This window comes from Gopherus evgoodei, chromosome 8, assembly GCF_007399415.2.
Source record: "Gopherus evgoodei ecotype Sinaloan lineage chromosome 8, rGopEvg1_v1.p, whole genome shotgun sequence".
NCBI lineage: Eukaryota > Metazoa > Chordata > Testudines > Testudinidae > Gopherus > Gopherus evgoodei.
The window spans coordinates 77,854,302-77,873,181 of NC_044329.1; the positions used below are offsets into that span (position 1 = coordinate 77,854,302).

An 18,880-nucleotide genomic window follows, 5' to 3' on the forward strand; every position below is an offset into this window, starting at 1 on the left:
TTGAATAACTTTCTCCCCTCTCCTTTCCAGTTTGAGACCGGACACCTGCTGCAATCCCCCAGGGGCACATGGCCCCAGAACCGGCCAGTATCAGAGGACAGATGAAAATGCTGTCATGCCCATGAGGTTCCACAATTTGTTCCTTTACCGCCGCACCCCTTGACGGGACCAGCGATGAACTGACCCACCATTTTGTGCCCCTCTTTGGGGCGAAGGTGTGCAGGCTGCAGACTCCCGAGGCGCGATCCCAGCCTTCCGGAAGGCCTGGCCAGCGAGCCTGCTGCGTGCACGGGTAAAGCAAGGGAAGGGGTCAGGCTAGGTCAGAACAGCAGAGCTCCCCGGCCTCTGCTGCCCTCTTCCGCCAGGCAGGGAGGAAATGAAAAGCGGGGTCAGGGAGAAGCGTCTCCCCCCCAGGCTCGTCCAGGGAACTGGGGTTTCACTTCTCTGCCCGCCTCTATATTGCACCACTCGCAGCAGCACAAGCAGCTTCCGCGGTTCAGCCCGCAGCAGCAGCAGCAGCGCCGGGGCCCCCGCCTCTGTCACCGGGCACCTGGCCTAGGGGAGCGGCTCAGAGCTCCGCACCTCCGTGCGGCAGGCGCAGCAGCTGAATCACCGCCCGTGACTCAGCACCAGCCCGCCCCGTCTGGCTCCCTGGCCCGGCACCCGGCGGGGGCAACGCGGGGCTATAAATAGCGTCAACCCCACCTCCTTGGCAGACTCCGCTCCGGCAGCAGCTGTTACGGTAGCGGTACCTGCCTCGCACCGCTCCGGCCGGATCCCCGCTGCCGAGGGCGCAGGACGCGAGGCGAGGGATGGCGAGCGCTTTGGACGCCTTAGCTGCAGCCTGGCGGCGGGCGCTGCTCCTGGCCGCGCTGCTCTCCCGGCTGGACCCCTGCTCAGGTGCGTGCTGCTGCCTCGGGGCTGCGTGCCCAGCGCCACCAGGTGCCTTCGGGGCTGCCTGCACAGGTCCCATGTTATTGTACGGAGCTGCCTCTCTGCAGCGTGGGGCGCCCCACGAACCAGTCTGCCTGCGCTGTGCCGGCCGAGGGGCTCCCCGCCGCAGGGGGCAAGGGGCACACAGAGATAAGTGTGGGACATGCTGCTCCTGCCGGGGGGGTTGGTAGTGTCAAGACTAGTGAAGGGATAGTTCAGTGGTTTGAGCATTAGTCTACTAAACCCAGGGTTGTGAGTTCAGCCCTTGCGGGGGCCATTTAGGAATCTGGGGGTTGGTCCTGCTTTGAGCAGCAGGTTGGACTAGATGACCTCTTGAGGTTCCTTTCACCCCTGATACTCTGTGTCAGGCATGGAGCCTGGGTATGCCAATGGAGAAGTGAGGTTGCAGGAGGGATTTTGAGGATAAAAACATAACCCAGGAGCCCTCACTGAGGGAGCATCCTGTGTGGCACAAGATGCTGTGACTGGTTTGGTTCCTGCACCTGGCATGATCAGTGGCTAGAAACCCCATACAAGTTTTCTGTAGCTAAAGGGCCAAGAGTTACTTTGTTGTGTTGGAATTCCCCATCATCTAACTTGGCTTTCCTCCTTTGCTGGGGATGTTTGGTGGAGCTATGTACTTGGGGCCAGACCCCACAAATGGACCACATACCTCCATGAAGCATCGGTGAAATCAATAGAGTTCAGCTGAAATCTAAACTGATGCCAGGGGAGCCCATGAGCACACTAGGATTTTCCCATTCCCCTTTCTGGGAAATGCCCCATGCTTTTTTTCTCCCTTTTAATACAAAGGTGGCTTTTCAAAGTTAAGATTCAGTTTTACAGTTCTTCATGGGTACGCTAGAATGTGATTTTATGTTAACGTATTTTAAATGTAGTAAGGTGAAGGAGAGGAGGCACTTAAACTTATTAATAATTATATGTGCTGGCCTGGTTACCGACCAACGTTTGACTGGAATTATTGGGAGTTTCTTTTCAATATCGCCCGTTTGGACATCTCTAATTTTTGGCTATATATTTTTTGTTTTAAAGGCACATCAATTAGGTGATATTCATACAAGCAAACAAATAGATTATAAAAAATTCTAAAACAATCACTTCTATTTTATTGTGGTTGTGTGGAATGTATGACCTTTTTAATGCTCTACTCCCGTGCTTCGGCAAGTGTTGTACGTTTTTCACATACTTCTAGTTCTTTAAGCTGAATTCAGACTTCATTAAATTTGTGATCGGAAATGGTTGAAAATTAAGAAAATTAATATTAGAGTAAACAATAATACAATATACATGCACTTATTTTTCTTGACTAATTTTTATTTATGCACAGAACACTATAAATGTGTTTACATAAACATAACTATTTAACTGATTAGACACTTTTATAGAATGAAATTGTGTTTATTTTAGTATGCAATTTGCTGGTCTGTGTGCTTTTGAAAAGAAAAATACAAATAATATGCAATTACTATGGCTGAGAATTCATCTGAATAAAAATCAGGAAATTCAGTTACTGGATTCCACAGCAACTATAACTGTAGATGAATTTTACCTATACTGTATATGGTAAATATGAATGTCAAATATTATGCAAAATCTCACATTTTCTTCAAGTCTTTGCAAACTCATTATAAAATGCTTGTGTTGGCTTAAACAGCAGAAGGAAACACTAGATGTATCAAATGGTCTTTCTGCACATTTGATTTGGTGGCCAGGGAAACAACTGTGCTGAATTACAAAAGATTCAGATCACCAAGGGAAAGAAGAGGAACTTCCTTCCCACATTCAGCAGTAAAAAGGAATTTCCCATGGCAGAAGTAAAATGAGTATGATTTCTGTGAATTATTTCTCACAAACGGAATTTTACTATAATCACAGATACTTACGTAGAGAAATCTCACTTCTCCTAAATAGGGAATCTAATCAATTTAGAGCTCCACACAGTGTGACTCATAACTTTCTTTCTTTTTTTTTTGGTCTCTAAAGGTAATTCAGAACTGTCAACAGCAGTTAATATAACTTGGTCATCAATCAATTTCAAAACAATACTACAGTGGCAACCTGTGCCAACCAACTATGTCTATACAGTAAAAATATCTGGGTAAGTAGATATAATCGTAAGTCCGAGTGCCTGGTGTACCCCTGCCCTTCTCTCCATGCTCACTAAAAGTGAATGTAAATTTTAAAAATACATTTGTGATTGAGGCAGAAAAAAGTGTAGTCACAGTAGAATATTTGAAATATCTTGAGTCTATGAATGTAATGCAGAGTCCAAACATGAGAACTTTTAGGAAAGTTATGATCTCTATCTTGAGTTTTGGTTGCTTCCAAGTGCAGGTGTACCTGATTCCGGGCTCTGATTCTGCTCGTTCTAGAAATAAAATGTACACATCTAGATCCTGACGCTGTGGTTTAAGTACAGGCCACCTGGTACTAGAAAACTTGGCCCAAAATATTTTGCAACATTACACCCCTTCATGATCACTTTGTAGATTTGATCTTCTACATTTAAAAAAAACCATAGTTTTCATCTGTAAAACAATTCCCTCTTTTTAATGTTGAGATATGACTAATTTTATGCTAATTTAATGATTAATGTATTAGTTAAGTGAATCAGTATTACTTAGTCTCACTGGATAACCTTAAAAAAAAATGACCCCTCCATCTAACTTCCTAGACTTACACCAATTCATGGCTTATAACATTAATGTTAGACTTTTACAAAACACTGGGCTAATAAGCACATATTAAGTGCCTAATTTTATGTTTTATTACAAAACTGACATATGAAATACTCACTGTGCACAGAGTCTATGAATTAACATGAAAACAATGACTGAACATGCCCCAAAGAGAAACTGCATTATTAACCGTCTGCACATTTTCAGAAAGCATTGTACTATAATACTTTCTGGCATGTTCCAGTGTCTCCAACTGGAGGCTAAATTTCATGAGCAATGGGTAAAATACCCAATAACACTTATGGATTTTTTTCTCTGTGCACATGGGGTGGGGTTAAACGTATTTTGCCATGTTCCTGACACAGCCTTTATAAAATCAATATAAATACAAATGTTTAAGCAGAATGGCATAATGCAGTTTGGTTTTCAACCTGTGGTCCACAGAACCCTGGGCGTCCACAGACTGTCTTAAGATTTCTAAAGAGGTTCAGACCTCCATTTGAAATTTTTTTAGGGGTTCACAAATGGAAAAAGGTTGAAAACCACTGATATAATGAAGCCTAAGGGCCTACGCCTACAGACACAAATGGACACAGGCCCCAATCCTGCACTGTGATCCAGGCACGTTTACTGCTGCACTCACAGAGTTCCATCTATCTCAGTGGTACACCATATGAGTGCAGCAGTCTGCTCACCTGACTTGCGGTGTAAGATCCAGACATTATGGAGTTAGGCATTAAGCGCTTTAAAAAATCCCACTGGATACTATTTTCATCTTCAGGTGCCTAAATCTAGTCCTTTTACTTTTATTTGGCTCTTTTGTAGGGCTAAATTCTCACTGTATGTAATCAAACTGAATTGAATATGACTGTTTGTGCAAGTAAGGCAAGCAGGATTTGGTCCTAATTCAAGAATATGTCTCAGATTTTCTTGCATGTAGTTTTATAGGCAGAAGTGTCTTTAACACAATTAGTTTCAATTAATGATTCACAAGAAAGCTAAATAGTATTTTAGTTGATTTAGACTTCTAAAAGGATGGAAACTTGAGAGAACTACTAAACAATGTAAGTTTAAGTAACCTTTGTTACTTGCAGGGAATGGGTGTGGCCTATATAGTTAATTTTTAAACTGAAGACGGCTGTACAAGGAGATTTGTTAGCAAGTATTGTAGATCTCCACAGCTGTACTAATATAGACATAACTATTCTTAGCATAAGCATTGTTTGTTTTGTTTTTCAAATCTTGGAGCCTTAATTTTTACAAATTATATACATAAATTAAGAGGCCAAAGATTTCAAAAACACAGTGCTTGTGCTAAGAATAATTGTAGGGCATTGTGTTTCAAATAGGATTTCATTTATGGGAATTTTTAAAAAGTTACTGTGCACAGGCGAGGTGGGATTTTTTTCATGGGCAGAGAAAAAAGATAACTTACCTTTAAAAGTTTGTGTCCTTTTTTGCTTCCTTATTATGGATTTTAAAAAATCCACAAAGATGGGTTATTGGTGTGTGTGTGGTTTTGTTTGTTTGTTTTTCCTGTTTATGAAGATCAGGTATTATCATCCCTGTCTTTTCTAGAGGACTCTGTAAACCACTTTGAAACTTAATAGAATTATGACATCACGAGAAACTGAAATCTGAGCAAACTCCTATTTAATTAAAAATTCTGACAAACACGTGGAGGAAAACCCCTTTGTTAACATACACTTAACACTCCTGCCATTTCAGCTGAACTACGTGAAAGCCCTCACACTTGTCCTTTGATTCTCCAGCAAAAACAGAGGAGGCCAGATTTGATATTTCTGCTTTTAAATATATGTAAGCTTATTTTTTTTGCTTCCTTTTTATATCATTAGGAAGCAAAAAGGGACAAAGACGCTTTTTTCCATTTTCAAATATCTTTAAAAAAATCTGCTTGTTTTAATTTCTGAAAAATACACAAACTGCACCCCTCCTCTTTGCCATTTAGACACCCAGAGAAGTTTGTCTAATTTTTTTGCAGTCAATTATTACTTAATGTATCTGAACAGAAGCTTTTCTTCCTGTATGACTAGTACTGATTATGTTGTTACATGGTTTTAATTATGCCCAGGCCCATACCCATATGCAGAATATCTAGTAAACAAGTGACATTTGCTAGAATATTTAATTGTCTCTTTTATGAACTATGTATAGGTCCCTATCAGATCCCCCTCCTCCACATCCCTAGCAGTCCATTCAAGATAGTTAGAGGTTCTTTAGGACATATCTGGAAATGTATTACTGCTTTTGAGTAAAATTTTCAAAGGCTCTAAGTAACTTAAGAGCCTAAGTCCCATTATCTTTAGTCACTGAGGCATTTGTGAACATTTCACCTCTTACCACTTTCTATACAGATTTGAGGGGGGGAAATGACCAGTGTCAAAATTATTCAGAGTGGCAATTTCCTGCTAAATGTACAGACATGAAAATGTTATCAAATCAAAGCATACCCTGAAGAAAACAGCTTTCCTTAATTATACATTGCAGATTGACAGAGAAGGCAGGTAGATTGGTTCATTGTGAGTTAAATTTTAGTTGCTTGTTTCAACTTTTTAAACTATGAATCAAGCATGTTTGCATAGTTTGGATTTTTACACTCAACTACACAGACTATGTTTTACAGGTACAAGCATGATGTATTCAGAAGACATTGTAAAAATTCTGGACTTTGACAATTACTGGGAACCATTTTATCCCAGGCATTGTATAGGACATGCATGAATGTATGCATATGCATGAAACTTTGTTCAGAAAGTGTTATATCAATATTTCATTCTTCGTTCCTTTCAGAATCAACTCAAACTGGGAAAAAGCGTGCGTCCACACAAAAGAAACAGAATGTGATGTTACTGACAAACTGGAGAAAGTAAAAGACACCTATACTGCACACATAGTGTCTGAAATGCTTTCCGGGACAGAGAAGTTTGAGGAGCCGCCTTACGCAATCTCCCCAAAATTCACGCCTTACAATCAGAGTAAGTAGAATTGCCTAGTAATGGTCTGTTATCACATCCCATTTTTTCCTATCACTCCAATTAATTCAGTGGGGCTTGGATTAAGCCTAGTTTTTCTGTTTAGGTTCTTGCTCTTGTGGTGCTTGACCACCTTTTAGCCCGCTGCGGGGGACTTCATAAGACCTCATGCACCACTTTCTCTCTTAACACAGGATTTAAGTGGTGTCTAGAGCTTTATGTGAGCCCCATGCACTGGGTTGAAATTTTATTAATATGCATTGACTGTGCCAGTCACTGTGTTACATAGACACTGTGTTTAAACCTGGTAAAGTAAAGAGATTGTGTGTGAGGTATTTTGTTTTGATGAGGTGGTAGTAGAGAATGTTGTGTGAAAAGGATATTTTGCAAATAAAGTTTTTACTATGCCTGGAATTAATTCTAAAAAATGTTTCTATGTTAGCTACAATTGGGAAACCAGGGATTCAAACTTATGAACTAACTGACTCCAAGCTGAAAGTGTTGGTTGAAGATCCACTTACACCATACAGATTTCCTAATAAAACCTTTAAAAGTATCAGAGAAATTTTTAAAAATGACCTGGAATATACACTCTATTATTGGAAAGATCTAAGTACAGGAAAGGTAAGCCCTTATTTTCAACTTCCTATACCTCTAATTTTGTATGTTTTGTATTTACAAAACTTCTGTGCTATTGAGGGCTAAAGCTTTTAAAAGAATGTCTTGAAGAAAGTGTCTTTTTTTTTTTCTTTATACATAGAAAGAGGCAACGACAAAAAGTAATCAGTTTGAAATAAGCATTGACAAAGGGGAGAACTACTGCTTCTATGTACAGGCAACTATTCTCTCTCGCAGAGAAAACCGCAAAAGTCAAGAAAGCAATATGAATTGTACCCGTCATTGGGAAGACGGCCCGGCTGGTACGTATCTGGTGAAACAAGTAAATAGACTGGTTTTTTCTTGCTGTCTCTTGCATTTTCAACAAAAAATTCTAATTCTCTGTATGAAACATTAAGGTATAGAAGTTTTATTGATTCCAGAATAAATGGCTTCCTGTTTAAATTACTATGGACCGTTTTACCCCTCCCACATGGAAAACCTGTGAGAAGAAATCTCCATGAGGTAACCATCACTGAGATTTCTACTATATCACAAAATTGCCGTTGACTTTGGTGGAAGCTGAGTTAGGCCAACACTGAGCATTTTTGAACATCCCACCTTTGTCCATCATCCACAATTACCCGTTTGCGTAAAAAATGTTTTTCCTCTTTGGGTGGCCTGCAATGATGACTTTTTTCACTGAAATTTCAAACTGCCTCATCATTGGGCCTATATTTTTCTTTTTTCCCTTTTCTTGCCTTTGATAAATACTAGTTTACATGAAATTTTCCCAACTAGTGGCCCAATAGTGAGTACTTGCATAGTGAAGCCTTTAGAGATGCATGCCAGTAAACTATGTAAGACTTAAAGTCAGTAGGAGCTGCCCATATATTTGAATGAGGCTAACTCCTGCTTTTTCCCTGTGCTCTAGTCATTTTCTCAAGTGCAGGTGATCTCTTAAGGCAGGGGTTCTCAAACTGGGGGTTGGAATCCCTCAGAGGGTTGCAAGGTTATTACATTGGCGGGGGGGGGGGTGTCGCAAGCTGTGAGCTTCCACCCCAAACCCTGCTTTGCCTCCAGCATTTATAATGGTGTTTAATATATTTAAAAGTGTGTTTAATTTATTGGGGGGGGTCGCACTCAGAGGCTTCCTATGTGAAAGGGGTCACCAGTACAAAAGTGTGAGAACCACTGTTTTAAGGTTTACTGTCCTTCAAGTTGCAGCGCCCATAATCCTAACTACGTTTTCCTCAAAGTTTATTTAAAAATGTGTCCAACCAGGCAAATATATAAGCTCTTTATGAAACAATGAAGAAGTCAGTGAGGGAATGACACTGGAAAAAAGACTTATTCATTGTGCCCTTTGATAGTAGTTGTTTGAGGGGGCGGGGAGGAGGAAAGGTGTATGTGTGTGGGTTTTTTTGTTTTTGTGGGGTTTTTGGGGGGGAGGTTGTTTGTTTGTTTTTTAAGCTTTACCTTTCATTGGTATCAAACATTTTACTGAAAATACCGTATATCAGGTTGTAAATCAGTGCTGTCAGCTCTCCCTTATGCTCCCTCCTCTTTCCCAATAGGGACAGAATGTGTGCATTTTATATTAATAAGCAGAAACCTTTTCTTCTCCGAAAACCTCATTGTCCTCTCCGCACCATCCAAAAAATAAACCATTCCCTCAATATAGAATTTTCAATGTGATATCACAAAATATGAGTTCAGTGAACTTTGTACAAACTATTTTTGTTTTTGGCAGTTTAAAACCCTAGAATAAGTTTGTTAGTGTACAAAATGGTTGCACAAGCATGACATTTATGGCTGTAACTTAGGGCCTGATCCTTTGAGGTGCGGAGTCCCTCATAGGAAGGGACTGGCTTCAAGGGGACCTGAATGGTTTTCGCACCTCATGGGAGTATTCAGTACCTTTTGTAGAATTGGGACCCATGTTAGTTATTCCATTAAGCTAAAGCAAATTACCACTATATAAAAATCTGTATGCACTGATGAGCTATTAATTCTTTGCTTGCTTTTTCTCTCTTCCCCTCCCCTCTCCCCCAACCAGCCTATGCAACTGAAGTGTTTATCATCATAGCAGCTGCAGCCATTGTAATCCTCATTACAATCATTGGCTTGTCTGTGGCCCTGTACAAATGCAAGAAAACAAAAGCTGCAAAGGAAAAAGAAACCATGCCACTTAATGATGTTTAGGAAAAACACAAGAAGTGCCTTTTCTTACTACTTCAAATGCTGCTGCATTCCCACACAGAAACGCTTATGGTACTTGTGGGGAAAAAACGACTGTCTCTAAATATTATTAACCTTTACTTAAGTTTAAAGGAACACTTCCTGTTTCTGTGAAACTTTTTTTTATATTTAAAGCAAAAAAACACTACTTTTCATATCCTGTTTTATTTTGATTTTAACAATGTTAGTAAACTGATGAAATGTTAGCTCACAAGTATGAAAACACTACTATTCCTTCTGCACTTTTTGGATAAGTCAATTTTAAATTGGTTATTCTGTATAGCAGTTGATATTTATTTAGTTTTGATAACCTATGACTGTCTATATGACATCCTAACAAGTTCACTTGTGAGGTGGTGAGAGTACCATATCAAAAACTTAACATTCAAAACCATAATACAACAGATCCAAACTAACAGTAATTTTCAAAAGAGGAACCTGCTATCAATATAGAGACAGAATTACTTGTCTAACCTTTTAAATATACTTTAGACAACTCCAAGTAGTAAAATTAGTAATTTGCAATATTTGCAATTCATTTGAATCAATAGGTAACTAATTTCCTGCACATACTCAGTAGGAAGTAGAATTTATCACTTATATTATACTGATGATTAAACACTTGAGAGATGACTTATTTTTATAATGGGATGTCTATATAAATGAACTACTTTGGTGATATGATTTGGAGGTGCGTCATACTACTACAATTTAATATATTTATGATTTTAATAAATGGGAATAATTTTTATATTGGTATATTTGTATATATTGTAACTTATTTAATATACTTTCTTACTGGAAATAAAGGTGAATGGGAAAACAAAAGACTTATTATTGCAGAGCAATGTTCCTTCTAGAAATAAAGTTAAACATGGATTTAAGAAACATGTGGAGCAGAACTTGGCCTCTTTTAGAAACTCAGGCCTCAGATTATTGCTTTGTAAAACAGAACATCCAGTCAGCTACCCTGTAGAGGGGAAAAACACCATGTGTGAGAAGACACAATTCTTGAACTGGACAAAAAGTCATGAAGTGTCCTGGATTGCTCTTACTTTTGTATTAATTCCTGATTAATCCCGCTTCATATGTTACTAGTGTAGCCTGGCTTGCTGTATCATCTCTAGATATTTAAAAATATTTACTGTAGCTATGTTTAGTGCTTGTCAGCTGTTGCCATCAAAGCATTTTAACTGCCCTAAGGAACAGTCCTATTGAATTTATTAGGGAATGAATAGCATCTTGAAGAATTTTTATACCAACCTACGGTAGGCATGTCCCATTCCTTTACATTCTATAAACGTTTAGAGCAATTTATATAGAACTCTATTAGTATAATCTCTATTGCATCATACAGGATTTGCTATAAGAGAAGGTAAAATACTGTAAATATTTGTATGCCTGTTCTACAGCTGAAGTAGCAGAGTCACTGAGATGTTTCATAACTGGGCTAAGGCAACACAGTAACCCAATGGATCCAGGAATAAAACCAAGTTTTCCTAGTTCTGACTCCTGTACTCTAGCCCAGTGGTGCGCAAACTGGGGGAGCATATATAATCAGAGTTCACCCCTCACCCTTTACTTCTAGTATAGCAAACTCAGCTCTTTGCAGTGGGGAAAGTCTGCTGCTGAGAGGCATAAAATGAAAATAATGTGATTATGAGCTTAACTTGGATCACTGCTCATATGACAACTCTGGACAAAGAGTTTATAGGCTTGCATAAGTGACAAACTGTGAAAGAGATTACACGCCTGCATTTTTGTAATGCTGATTATTGTTTAGCCTGGTACTAAATACTGCACCATTCCAGAGCCTTGCAACACAGGAAACTACTACAATTGTACCAAAGAAAACATATAGCAGATTAAAATAGGCAGAGGGCCATGATGTGCTCTCACTTGTTCCTGCACAACTCCACTGTTTTCAAGGGGCTTGTCTGGGTGTACACTATCAGAAATTAGAATTTGGAACATAGTCTTCAGTTCAATCTGTGTGGTTAGTTATGTACATGCAAGTAGTCTCTCCTTTCATGCATGGGTGCCTCACTGAATTCACTAGAAGAGGATGTGTGTGGGAAAATGAAGTATGCTGGAGCAGATCCAGAAAAAGGTTGATTTCTATTTCCCATAATTAGATGAATTAACATTTGCTTGTTCTCATCACAAGTGCCTATTCCTTGTAACTAGTTCAGCACACTCTCACCTTCTTAATAGCAGACACCTGTGCAGAAAGGAATATCCTTTCCTTATTTGTGATTTATTGTGTGTACTTTTTAATATGGAGAGTGAAACTGTACAGAAGGCCAAAATATAATAAAAGAAAAAGCCTTGTACAGAGCAGGATGCTGTGTGTTTCTCTCTATATCAGTGGTGGAGGCAAGGCATCTTCAAGATTAATGAGGACCCCCCACTTCTCCCTAGTTGAGCTCCATTTTCAAATTGCCAGAAATTCTCCCTTTAGTCTATGGAGCACAATTCAGTGTCTCTCAGGGTATGTCTACACTATGAAATTAGGTCGATTTTATTGAAGTCAATATTTAGAAATCCATTTTATACAGTTGATTGTGTATGTCCACACTAAGCGCATTAAGTCGGTGGAGAGCATCCTCACTACCATGACTAGCATCGACTTACAGAACGATGCACTGTGGGTAGCTATCCCATAGTTCCTGCAGTCTCCATTGCCCATTGAATTCTGGGTTAAGCTCCCAATGCCTGATGGGGCAAAAACATTGCCACGCATGGTTTCAGGTACATGTCAATTGCCCCTCCCTCCATGAAAGCAATGGCAGACTACAGTTTTGCACCTTTTTTCCTGGGTTACCCGTGCAGATGTCATACCATGGCAAGCATGGAGCCCACTCAGCTTACTGTCACCGCTGCTGTTGTGAGCATTGTAAACACCTCATGCATTATCCTGGAGTATATGCAGAAGTGGGCTAAGAGACACCAGCATGAGGAGGATTTTGATGAGGACATGGACACAAACATTCCTGAAAGCATGGGCTGTGGCAATTGGGACATCATGACGGTACTGAGTCTGATTGATACAGTGGAATGCCAATTCTGGGCCAGGCAAAAAAGCACAGACTGGTGGGACAGCATAGTGGTGCAAGTATGGGATGATTCACAGTGGCTGCAAAACTTTCACATGCGTAAATCCACTTCCCTGGAACTCTGGGAGTTGCTTTCCCCCACTCTGAAACGCAAGAATATCAAAGATGAGAGCTGCCCTGATAGTTGAGAAGTGAGTGGCGATAGCCCTGTGGAAGCTTGCAATGCCTGACTGGTACCGGTCAGTCGAGAATCAATTTGGAGTGGGCAAAGTCTATTGCGGGGCTTGCTGTGATCCAAGTAGCCAGTGCAATCATTGACATTCTGTTATCCAGGGTAGTGACTCTGGGAAATATGCAGGTCATACTGGATGGCTTTGCTGCAATGGAGTTCCCTAACTGTAGTGGGGCAATAGACGGAGCACATATCTCCATCTTGGCACCGGATCACCTTGCCAGCCAGTACATAAACTGCAAGGGGTACTTCTCAATGGTGTTGCAAGTACTGGTGGATCACAAGGGATGTTTCATCGACATCAACGTGGGACGGCCAGGAAAGGTGCATGACGCTTGCATATTTAGGAACTCCGGGCTGTTCCAGCAACTGCAAGAAGGGACTTACTTCCCAGACCAGAAAATTACTGCTGGGGATGTTGAAATACCAATAGTTATTATTGGGGACCCAGCCTACCCCTTGCTCCCATGGCTCATGAAGCCATACACAGGCAGCCAGAACAGTAGTAAGGAGCAATTCAACTATAGGCTGAGCAAATGCAGAATGGTGGTAGAATGTGCCTTTGAACATTTAAAAGCTCGCTGGTGCTGTTTGCTGAGTAGGTCACACCTCAGCACAAACAACATTCCCATTGTTATTGCTGCTTGCTGTGTGCTCCATAATATCTGTGAGAGTAAGGGAGAGATGTTTATGGCGAGGTGGGAGGTTGAGGCAAATCACCTGGCGTCTGATTTTGAGCAGCCAGACACCAGGGCGATCAGAAGAGTACAGCTGGGCGCATTGCGCATCAGAGAGGCTTTGAAAACCAGTTTCATGACTGGCCAGGTTTTGATGTGACAGTTATGTTTGTTTCTCCTTGATGCAAACCCGCCCCCTTTGTTAATTTTAATTCCCTGTAAGCCAATCACCCTCCCCCCTTTGGAATAAAGTAACTATTGTTTTGAAACCATGTATTCTTCCTTAATAATTTTTTTAAAAAAGACAGATAACAGACAAGATAGCCCGGGTGGGGTGGGGTGCGGGAGGAGGGAAGGACAGGGCCACATTGTTTATTGTAGCCACACTGACAATCAAACTGTTTGAATTACAGCCTTCTGTTGCTTGGGCCATCCTCTCGAGTGGAGTGGCTGGGTGCCGGAGCCTCCACCCCCACATTCTTGGGTGTCTGGGTGAGGCGGATATGGAACTTGGGGAGGAGGGCATGTGGTTATACAGTGGATGCAGCGGGGGTCTGTGCTCTTGTTGGCTTTCCTGCAGCTCCAACAGATGCTTCATCATGTCTGTTTGCTCCCCCATTAGCCTCAGCATCACCTCCTGCCTCCGCTCCTCGCACTCACTTAATTCTTTCCTGGCCTCTGCCACTGAATGCCTCCATGCAGTGAACTGTGTCCTATCAGTTCAGAAGGACTGCATGAGCTCGGCAAACATGTCATTGCGAGTGCATTTTTTTGCCTTTTAATCTGCAACAACGTCAGGGACGGAGACGATAGGGGGAGCGTAGAAACATTTGCACCTGGGGGGAGATAAAAAGGGAGAGTAACATTTAAGATGATACATTTCTGACAACAAAGGGAGACTCTTTCACGGTGAATCAAGCAATTCACAGCAGACAGCACATGTGCTTTAGGTACAAGGTCACATTTTGCCTTTTATATTGAGTGCCTGCCAGTATGGTTTCAGAGTACCAGCCGTGTTAGTCTGTATCAGCAAAGAGAACAGGAGTACTTGTGGCACCTTAGAGATTAACAAATTATGTGACATCACACACACACAGCTGGGCAACAGAATTTGATTTCCAGGCAGTCATGGTAAGCCAAAAGGTACACGGGGCTGGCTTCTAACATCTTCATAACATGTGGGAATGTTTTCATACTGCAGCGCTCTCCTTTCCCAGAGCAAGCAATGGGTTCAGTTTCACATTTAAAAGGAAGGCCTGAGGTTTTTGGGTGGATGTGCAGCACACACCTATCCCCACCCCACCATGTGGCTATTCTCTGGGATGAGCCCTTCACCCCCCCCCCCCCGCAGCGTGGCTATTCTCTGGGATGATCCCTTTTAGCCAAGCGCAAACAGCCCAGCATGAACGGGGTTCTTTTACTGTTCCCTTACAAAAATTCCCATATTTCAACCAGGTGACCATGAATGATATCACTCTACTGCAGCTAACATGGAAAGATATAGACCAAATGTTGTGTGAATGTGACCAAAACCCAGGGCCATTCGCTGCCATGCTTTGTGCTGCAATGATTCCAGAATACTTGCTACTGGCTTGGCACAGTAAAGTGTCCTACTGTAGAGGACAAAATAAGGTAGCCCTCCCCAGAAACCTTCTGCAAAGGCTTTCAGAGTACCTCCAGGAGAGCTTCATGGAGATGTCCCTGGAGGATTCCCGCGCCATCCCCAGACATGTGAGCAGACCTTCCCAGTAGCTGTACTGGCCGCGAATGCATCCCAGTTCTTCAGGGCAAATCACACATTAAACACTATTGCTTTTAAACCCTATACTGTAGTTACAAATGTGCACTCACCAGAGGTGCCTTCTCTGGCTTCAGGGTCGAGGATCCTGCCTTGGGAGGGTATTGGCTCCAGGGTAATGAAAAGTTCCCAGCTGCCGGGGAGAACAGATTCACTGCTTGCCTGCTGCGCATTCTCCTCCTCTTCTTCCTCATCCACAAAATCCTCCTCCCTGTTGCGTGAGACTCCCCCCTTTCAGGTGTCCATAGACAGTGGTGGGATAGTGATAGGGTCCCCACCTAGAATGCCATGCAGCTGGTCATAGAAACGGCATGTTTGGGGCTCTGACCTGGAGCGACCGTTTGCCTACTTTGTCTTTTGGTAGGCTTGCCTGACCTCCTTAACTTTCACATGGCACTGCTGTGTGTCCCTGTTGCAGCCTGTGTCCAACATGCCCTGTGAGATTTTGGCAAATATATTTGCATTTCTTCTTTTTTTTTTTGACTGCAGTTCGGCCTGCACAGATGCTTTTTCCCATACAGCAATCAGATCCGGTGTCTCCCTTTCGGTCCAGGCTGGAGCTCATTTGCAATTCTGGGGGGACTGCATGGTCACCTGTGCTGCTGAGCTCGCCATGCTGGCCAAACAGGAAATGAAATCCAAAAGTTCGCAGGGCTTTTCCTGTCTACCTGGCCAGTGCATCTGAGTTGAGAGTGCTGTCCAGAGCGGTCACAATGGAGCACTCTGGGATAGCCCTCAGAGTCCAATACCATCGATTTGCGTCCGCCCAGCAAGGTCGATTTAAGCGCTGCTCTCCTCGCCAGGGAGAAGTACAGAAGTCAATTTTAAGAGCGCTTTAGGTCGACAGAATGGGATTGGTTGTGTGGACGCTGTTATTTTTAACAACCTAATAGTGCAAAATTCGACTTAACCCCGTAGTGTAGACCAGGCCTCAGTGGGACACACTCTATATCCCCAGTGCTCCTCCAACTGCAATATGTTGTGGCTAGGTTAGGCAAATATGTGATTCTATTAATTCTATTAAAAAGCAACCTAAGGGGGTGCTTCCTCTTACTGGAACCTTTGACCTCTGAAAACCAGGAGGGAAAGCACTACTTTTGCTGGGTCAGGTCCTTTTTCTTCAGTTACATTCTTTTATGGACTACTGAAAAGTGAGGTAGGCATCACCAATTCTTTATGCTCTGTTCCCATCCCAAGATTTTCTGGGGCCAAGAATTGAGCTGAGGGCTTTTTCTTATTATTCATGGATATTGATAGAGGTGCTCCTGAATAAAGTTGGAATATCCCAGAATTTTTCTACTGCTCCCCCAACAGCTTCTTCTAATCTCCCACCTTTTCCCCTTACTCTCACTACCTGCACTGGCCTGCAACTGCTTTCCGCTCCCTCCCTCAGGAGGCAGTAACTGGGCCTCAGGAGGCAGTTAAGTGCCTGAGGATTAAAGCAGGAGGTGGGGGAGGAAGATGAAGGGAACACAGCTTCTCCCCCTCTGCTAAAATCAAAGAGGGGCTCCTACCTTCATGTCTCTGGCTTGAGTAAGCAGTGCCTCTCACAGCTCCTCCTCCTGCTTGGCTGGTGCAATGAAAATTCCTCATCCTCTTTCAATATAATCATACCATATTTTTATTTAATCAGCCCTTGGATCAGCACAATTAAGATACTATCAGCATTTCTCAGCTCTCCATAGCTTCTCCTGGCTGCCAGAACTAAACATGTATACAAATAATGGCAAACTAACCCTAATTTTCCTTAGACTAAATCTTTAAAATAAACCCTATTTAAAATGTGATTATTGCGCTCTGATACTTTTTAAGACCCTTCTTTAGCACACACCATGGTGCTCACCCCCCAGCCTCTGAAGCAGCTGCAGCTCTGGGGCTGGCAGGCTGCGGCTGCTCGGCTTGGCCTGGCCCACCGGAGCAGGCTGTGGCCACGTCACCCTGCCTGCCAGAGCATGCTGCAGCTGCGCCACTTGGCCCAGCCTGCCAGAGCATGCTGCGGCTGCACCGCCCAGCCTGCCAGAGCAGCTCCGGCCAGGCCAGAGACATCCTCCGTGGGCCCGCCCCAGCTAAGGTGGAAAGGGATGCTACAGGGAGAGTGTGAAGGTCCCGGGCCAGGGGTGGGGTCACCTGACTCCCAGCTTCTCCCCCTCAAAAAATTTTCCCCACCAGTTGCAGTCCCGGCCTGTCAGGGTAAGCAGCTGGTGGGCCGGGACACTTTGTTTACTTAGGTTTGTTTACTCTTTGTTTACTCCATGTCTGCAGATGCTCGAGGTAAACAAACTGTCTCTGCCTGTCTCAGCTCGCCAGCAGCTTATCGAGTGGAGCATAACAGGTACTTACCAGCTGGAAGAGAGAAAGATGCAGCCATTTGTACAAGTGGCTCCTTTGGGTATGTCTACACAGTTGCTGAAAGCAAAAGACTAATGCTAGCATATCTTGGGCTAGTGCACTAAAGTTAATTTGCAAACTAGACACCATTAAATTAGGCTTGAATAGAGACTGGGAGTGGATGGGTCATTACACAAAGTAGAACTATTCCCCTTACTGTTACTCACACCTTCTCGTCAATTGTTGGAAATGGACCATCCTGATTATCACTACAAAAGTTTTTTCTCCTGCTGACAATAGCTCACCTTAACTGATAACTCTTGTTACTCTCGCAACACCCATTTTTTCATGTTCTGTGTGCGTGCGTGTGTGTGTGTGTATATATTTCTACCGTGTTTTCCACTGTGTGCATCTGATGAAGTGGGTTTTAGCCCACAAAAGCTTATGCTTAAATAAATTTGTTAGTCTCTGAGGTGCCACAAGTACTCCTCGTTCTAAAAACAGCTGTGCAGCTGTTGCATTGACTGTTTCCCTAGGCTTCAGAGCCTGAGCTCCAGTCTGAGCCTTAACATAAACAATGTTACTTTGAGTGAGCGAGCATGAATCCCACCACCACAAATCTGTGGGACCAGGCTGTGAGACTCGCTCGCAACAGCAGTGTAGACATACTCTTAAGAGCTACAACTCCTTGGGCTCTGCCACATTTAATGGGCCAGCCCCAGAACAGCCTCTGGTGGAGAAAAAAAATCCTTGAAGGGGACAACCTTGCACTTGGGAGATATAAGGGATCAAGAAATCACCAGGAAGGGACTGCTTCTCTGTGTTGTACATCTCACCACTGTATCACATGGACCATTATGGTAGGATATTATATAATATTTGTATGATGTTAAAATGTCTTAAATTGTGAACATAGGAATTGCCAGACTGGATCAGATTGATAGTCCTTCTAGCTCAGTATCCTGTCTCCAACAGTGACCAGCACTAGTTGCTTCAGAAAAATGTGCAACAAACCACACAGGAAGAAGATGGGTGGTAATCTGTCCCCATTAAAGTCTCACCCTAATGCCCAATAGTTAGAGACTGGTTTAAACCATGAGGCATGCAGCTTTATATCCACTCCAAAACTTTTTATTTAGCAAACATTATAATTCTGGGTGCTTTCATTTTTATATATGAAATCCTTCTTTGAATTTTGCTAAATATTTGGTCTTATTTATATTAATACTCTAGCACTTTTTCTTTTAAATATGAATGTCAAGCTGCAAATTTGAATTGTAGCCTTTAGCTCACTATCACATGAAAAATATAAACATTTTGCATATG

The 18,880-nt window shown here is 42.4% G+C and overlaps 1 protein-coding gene across 1 annotated transcript; it reads left to right on the forward strand.

Annotated features, from left to right (window-relative positions):
- Nucleotides 1–492: 492 nt before the first annotated feature.
- On the forward strand, nucleotides 493–10,351 carry F3 (coagulation factor III, tissue factor). The gene is made up of 6 exons (XM_030573618.1): nucleotides 493–900; nucleotides 2,938–3,052; nucleotides 6,444–6,628; nucleotides 7,068–7,249; nucleotides 7,386–7,545; nucleotides 9,282–10,351. The coding sequence occupies exons 1-6, from the start codon at nucleotides 813–815 to the stop codon at nucleotides 9,425–9,427; spliced, it is 876 nt and encodes a 291-aa protein (XP_030429478.1). The 5' UTR covers nucleotides 493–812; the 3' UTR covers nucleotides 9,428–10,351.
- The last annotated feature ends 8,529 nt before the right edge of the window (nucleotides 10,352–18,880 follow it).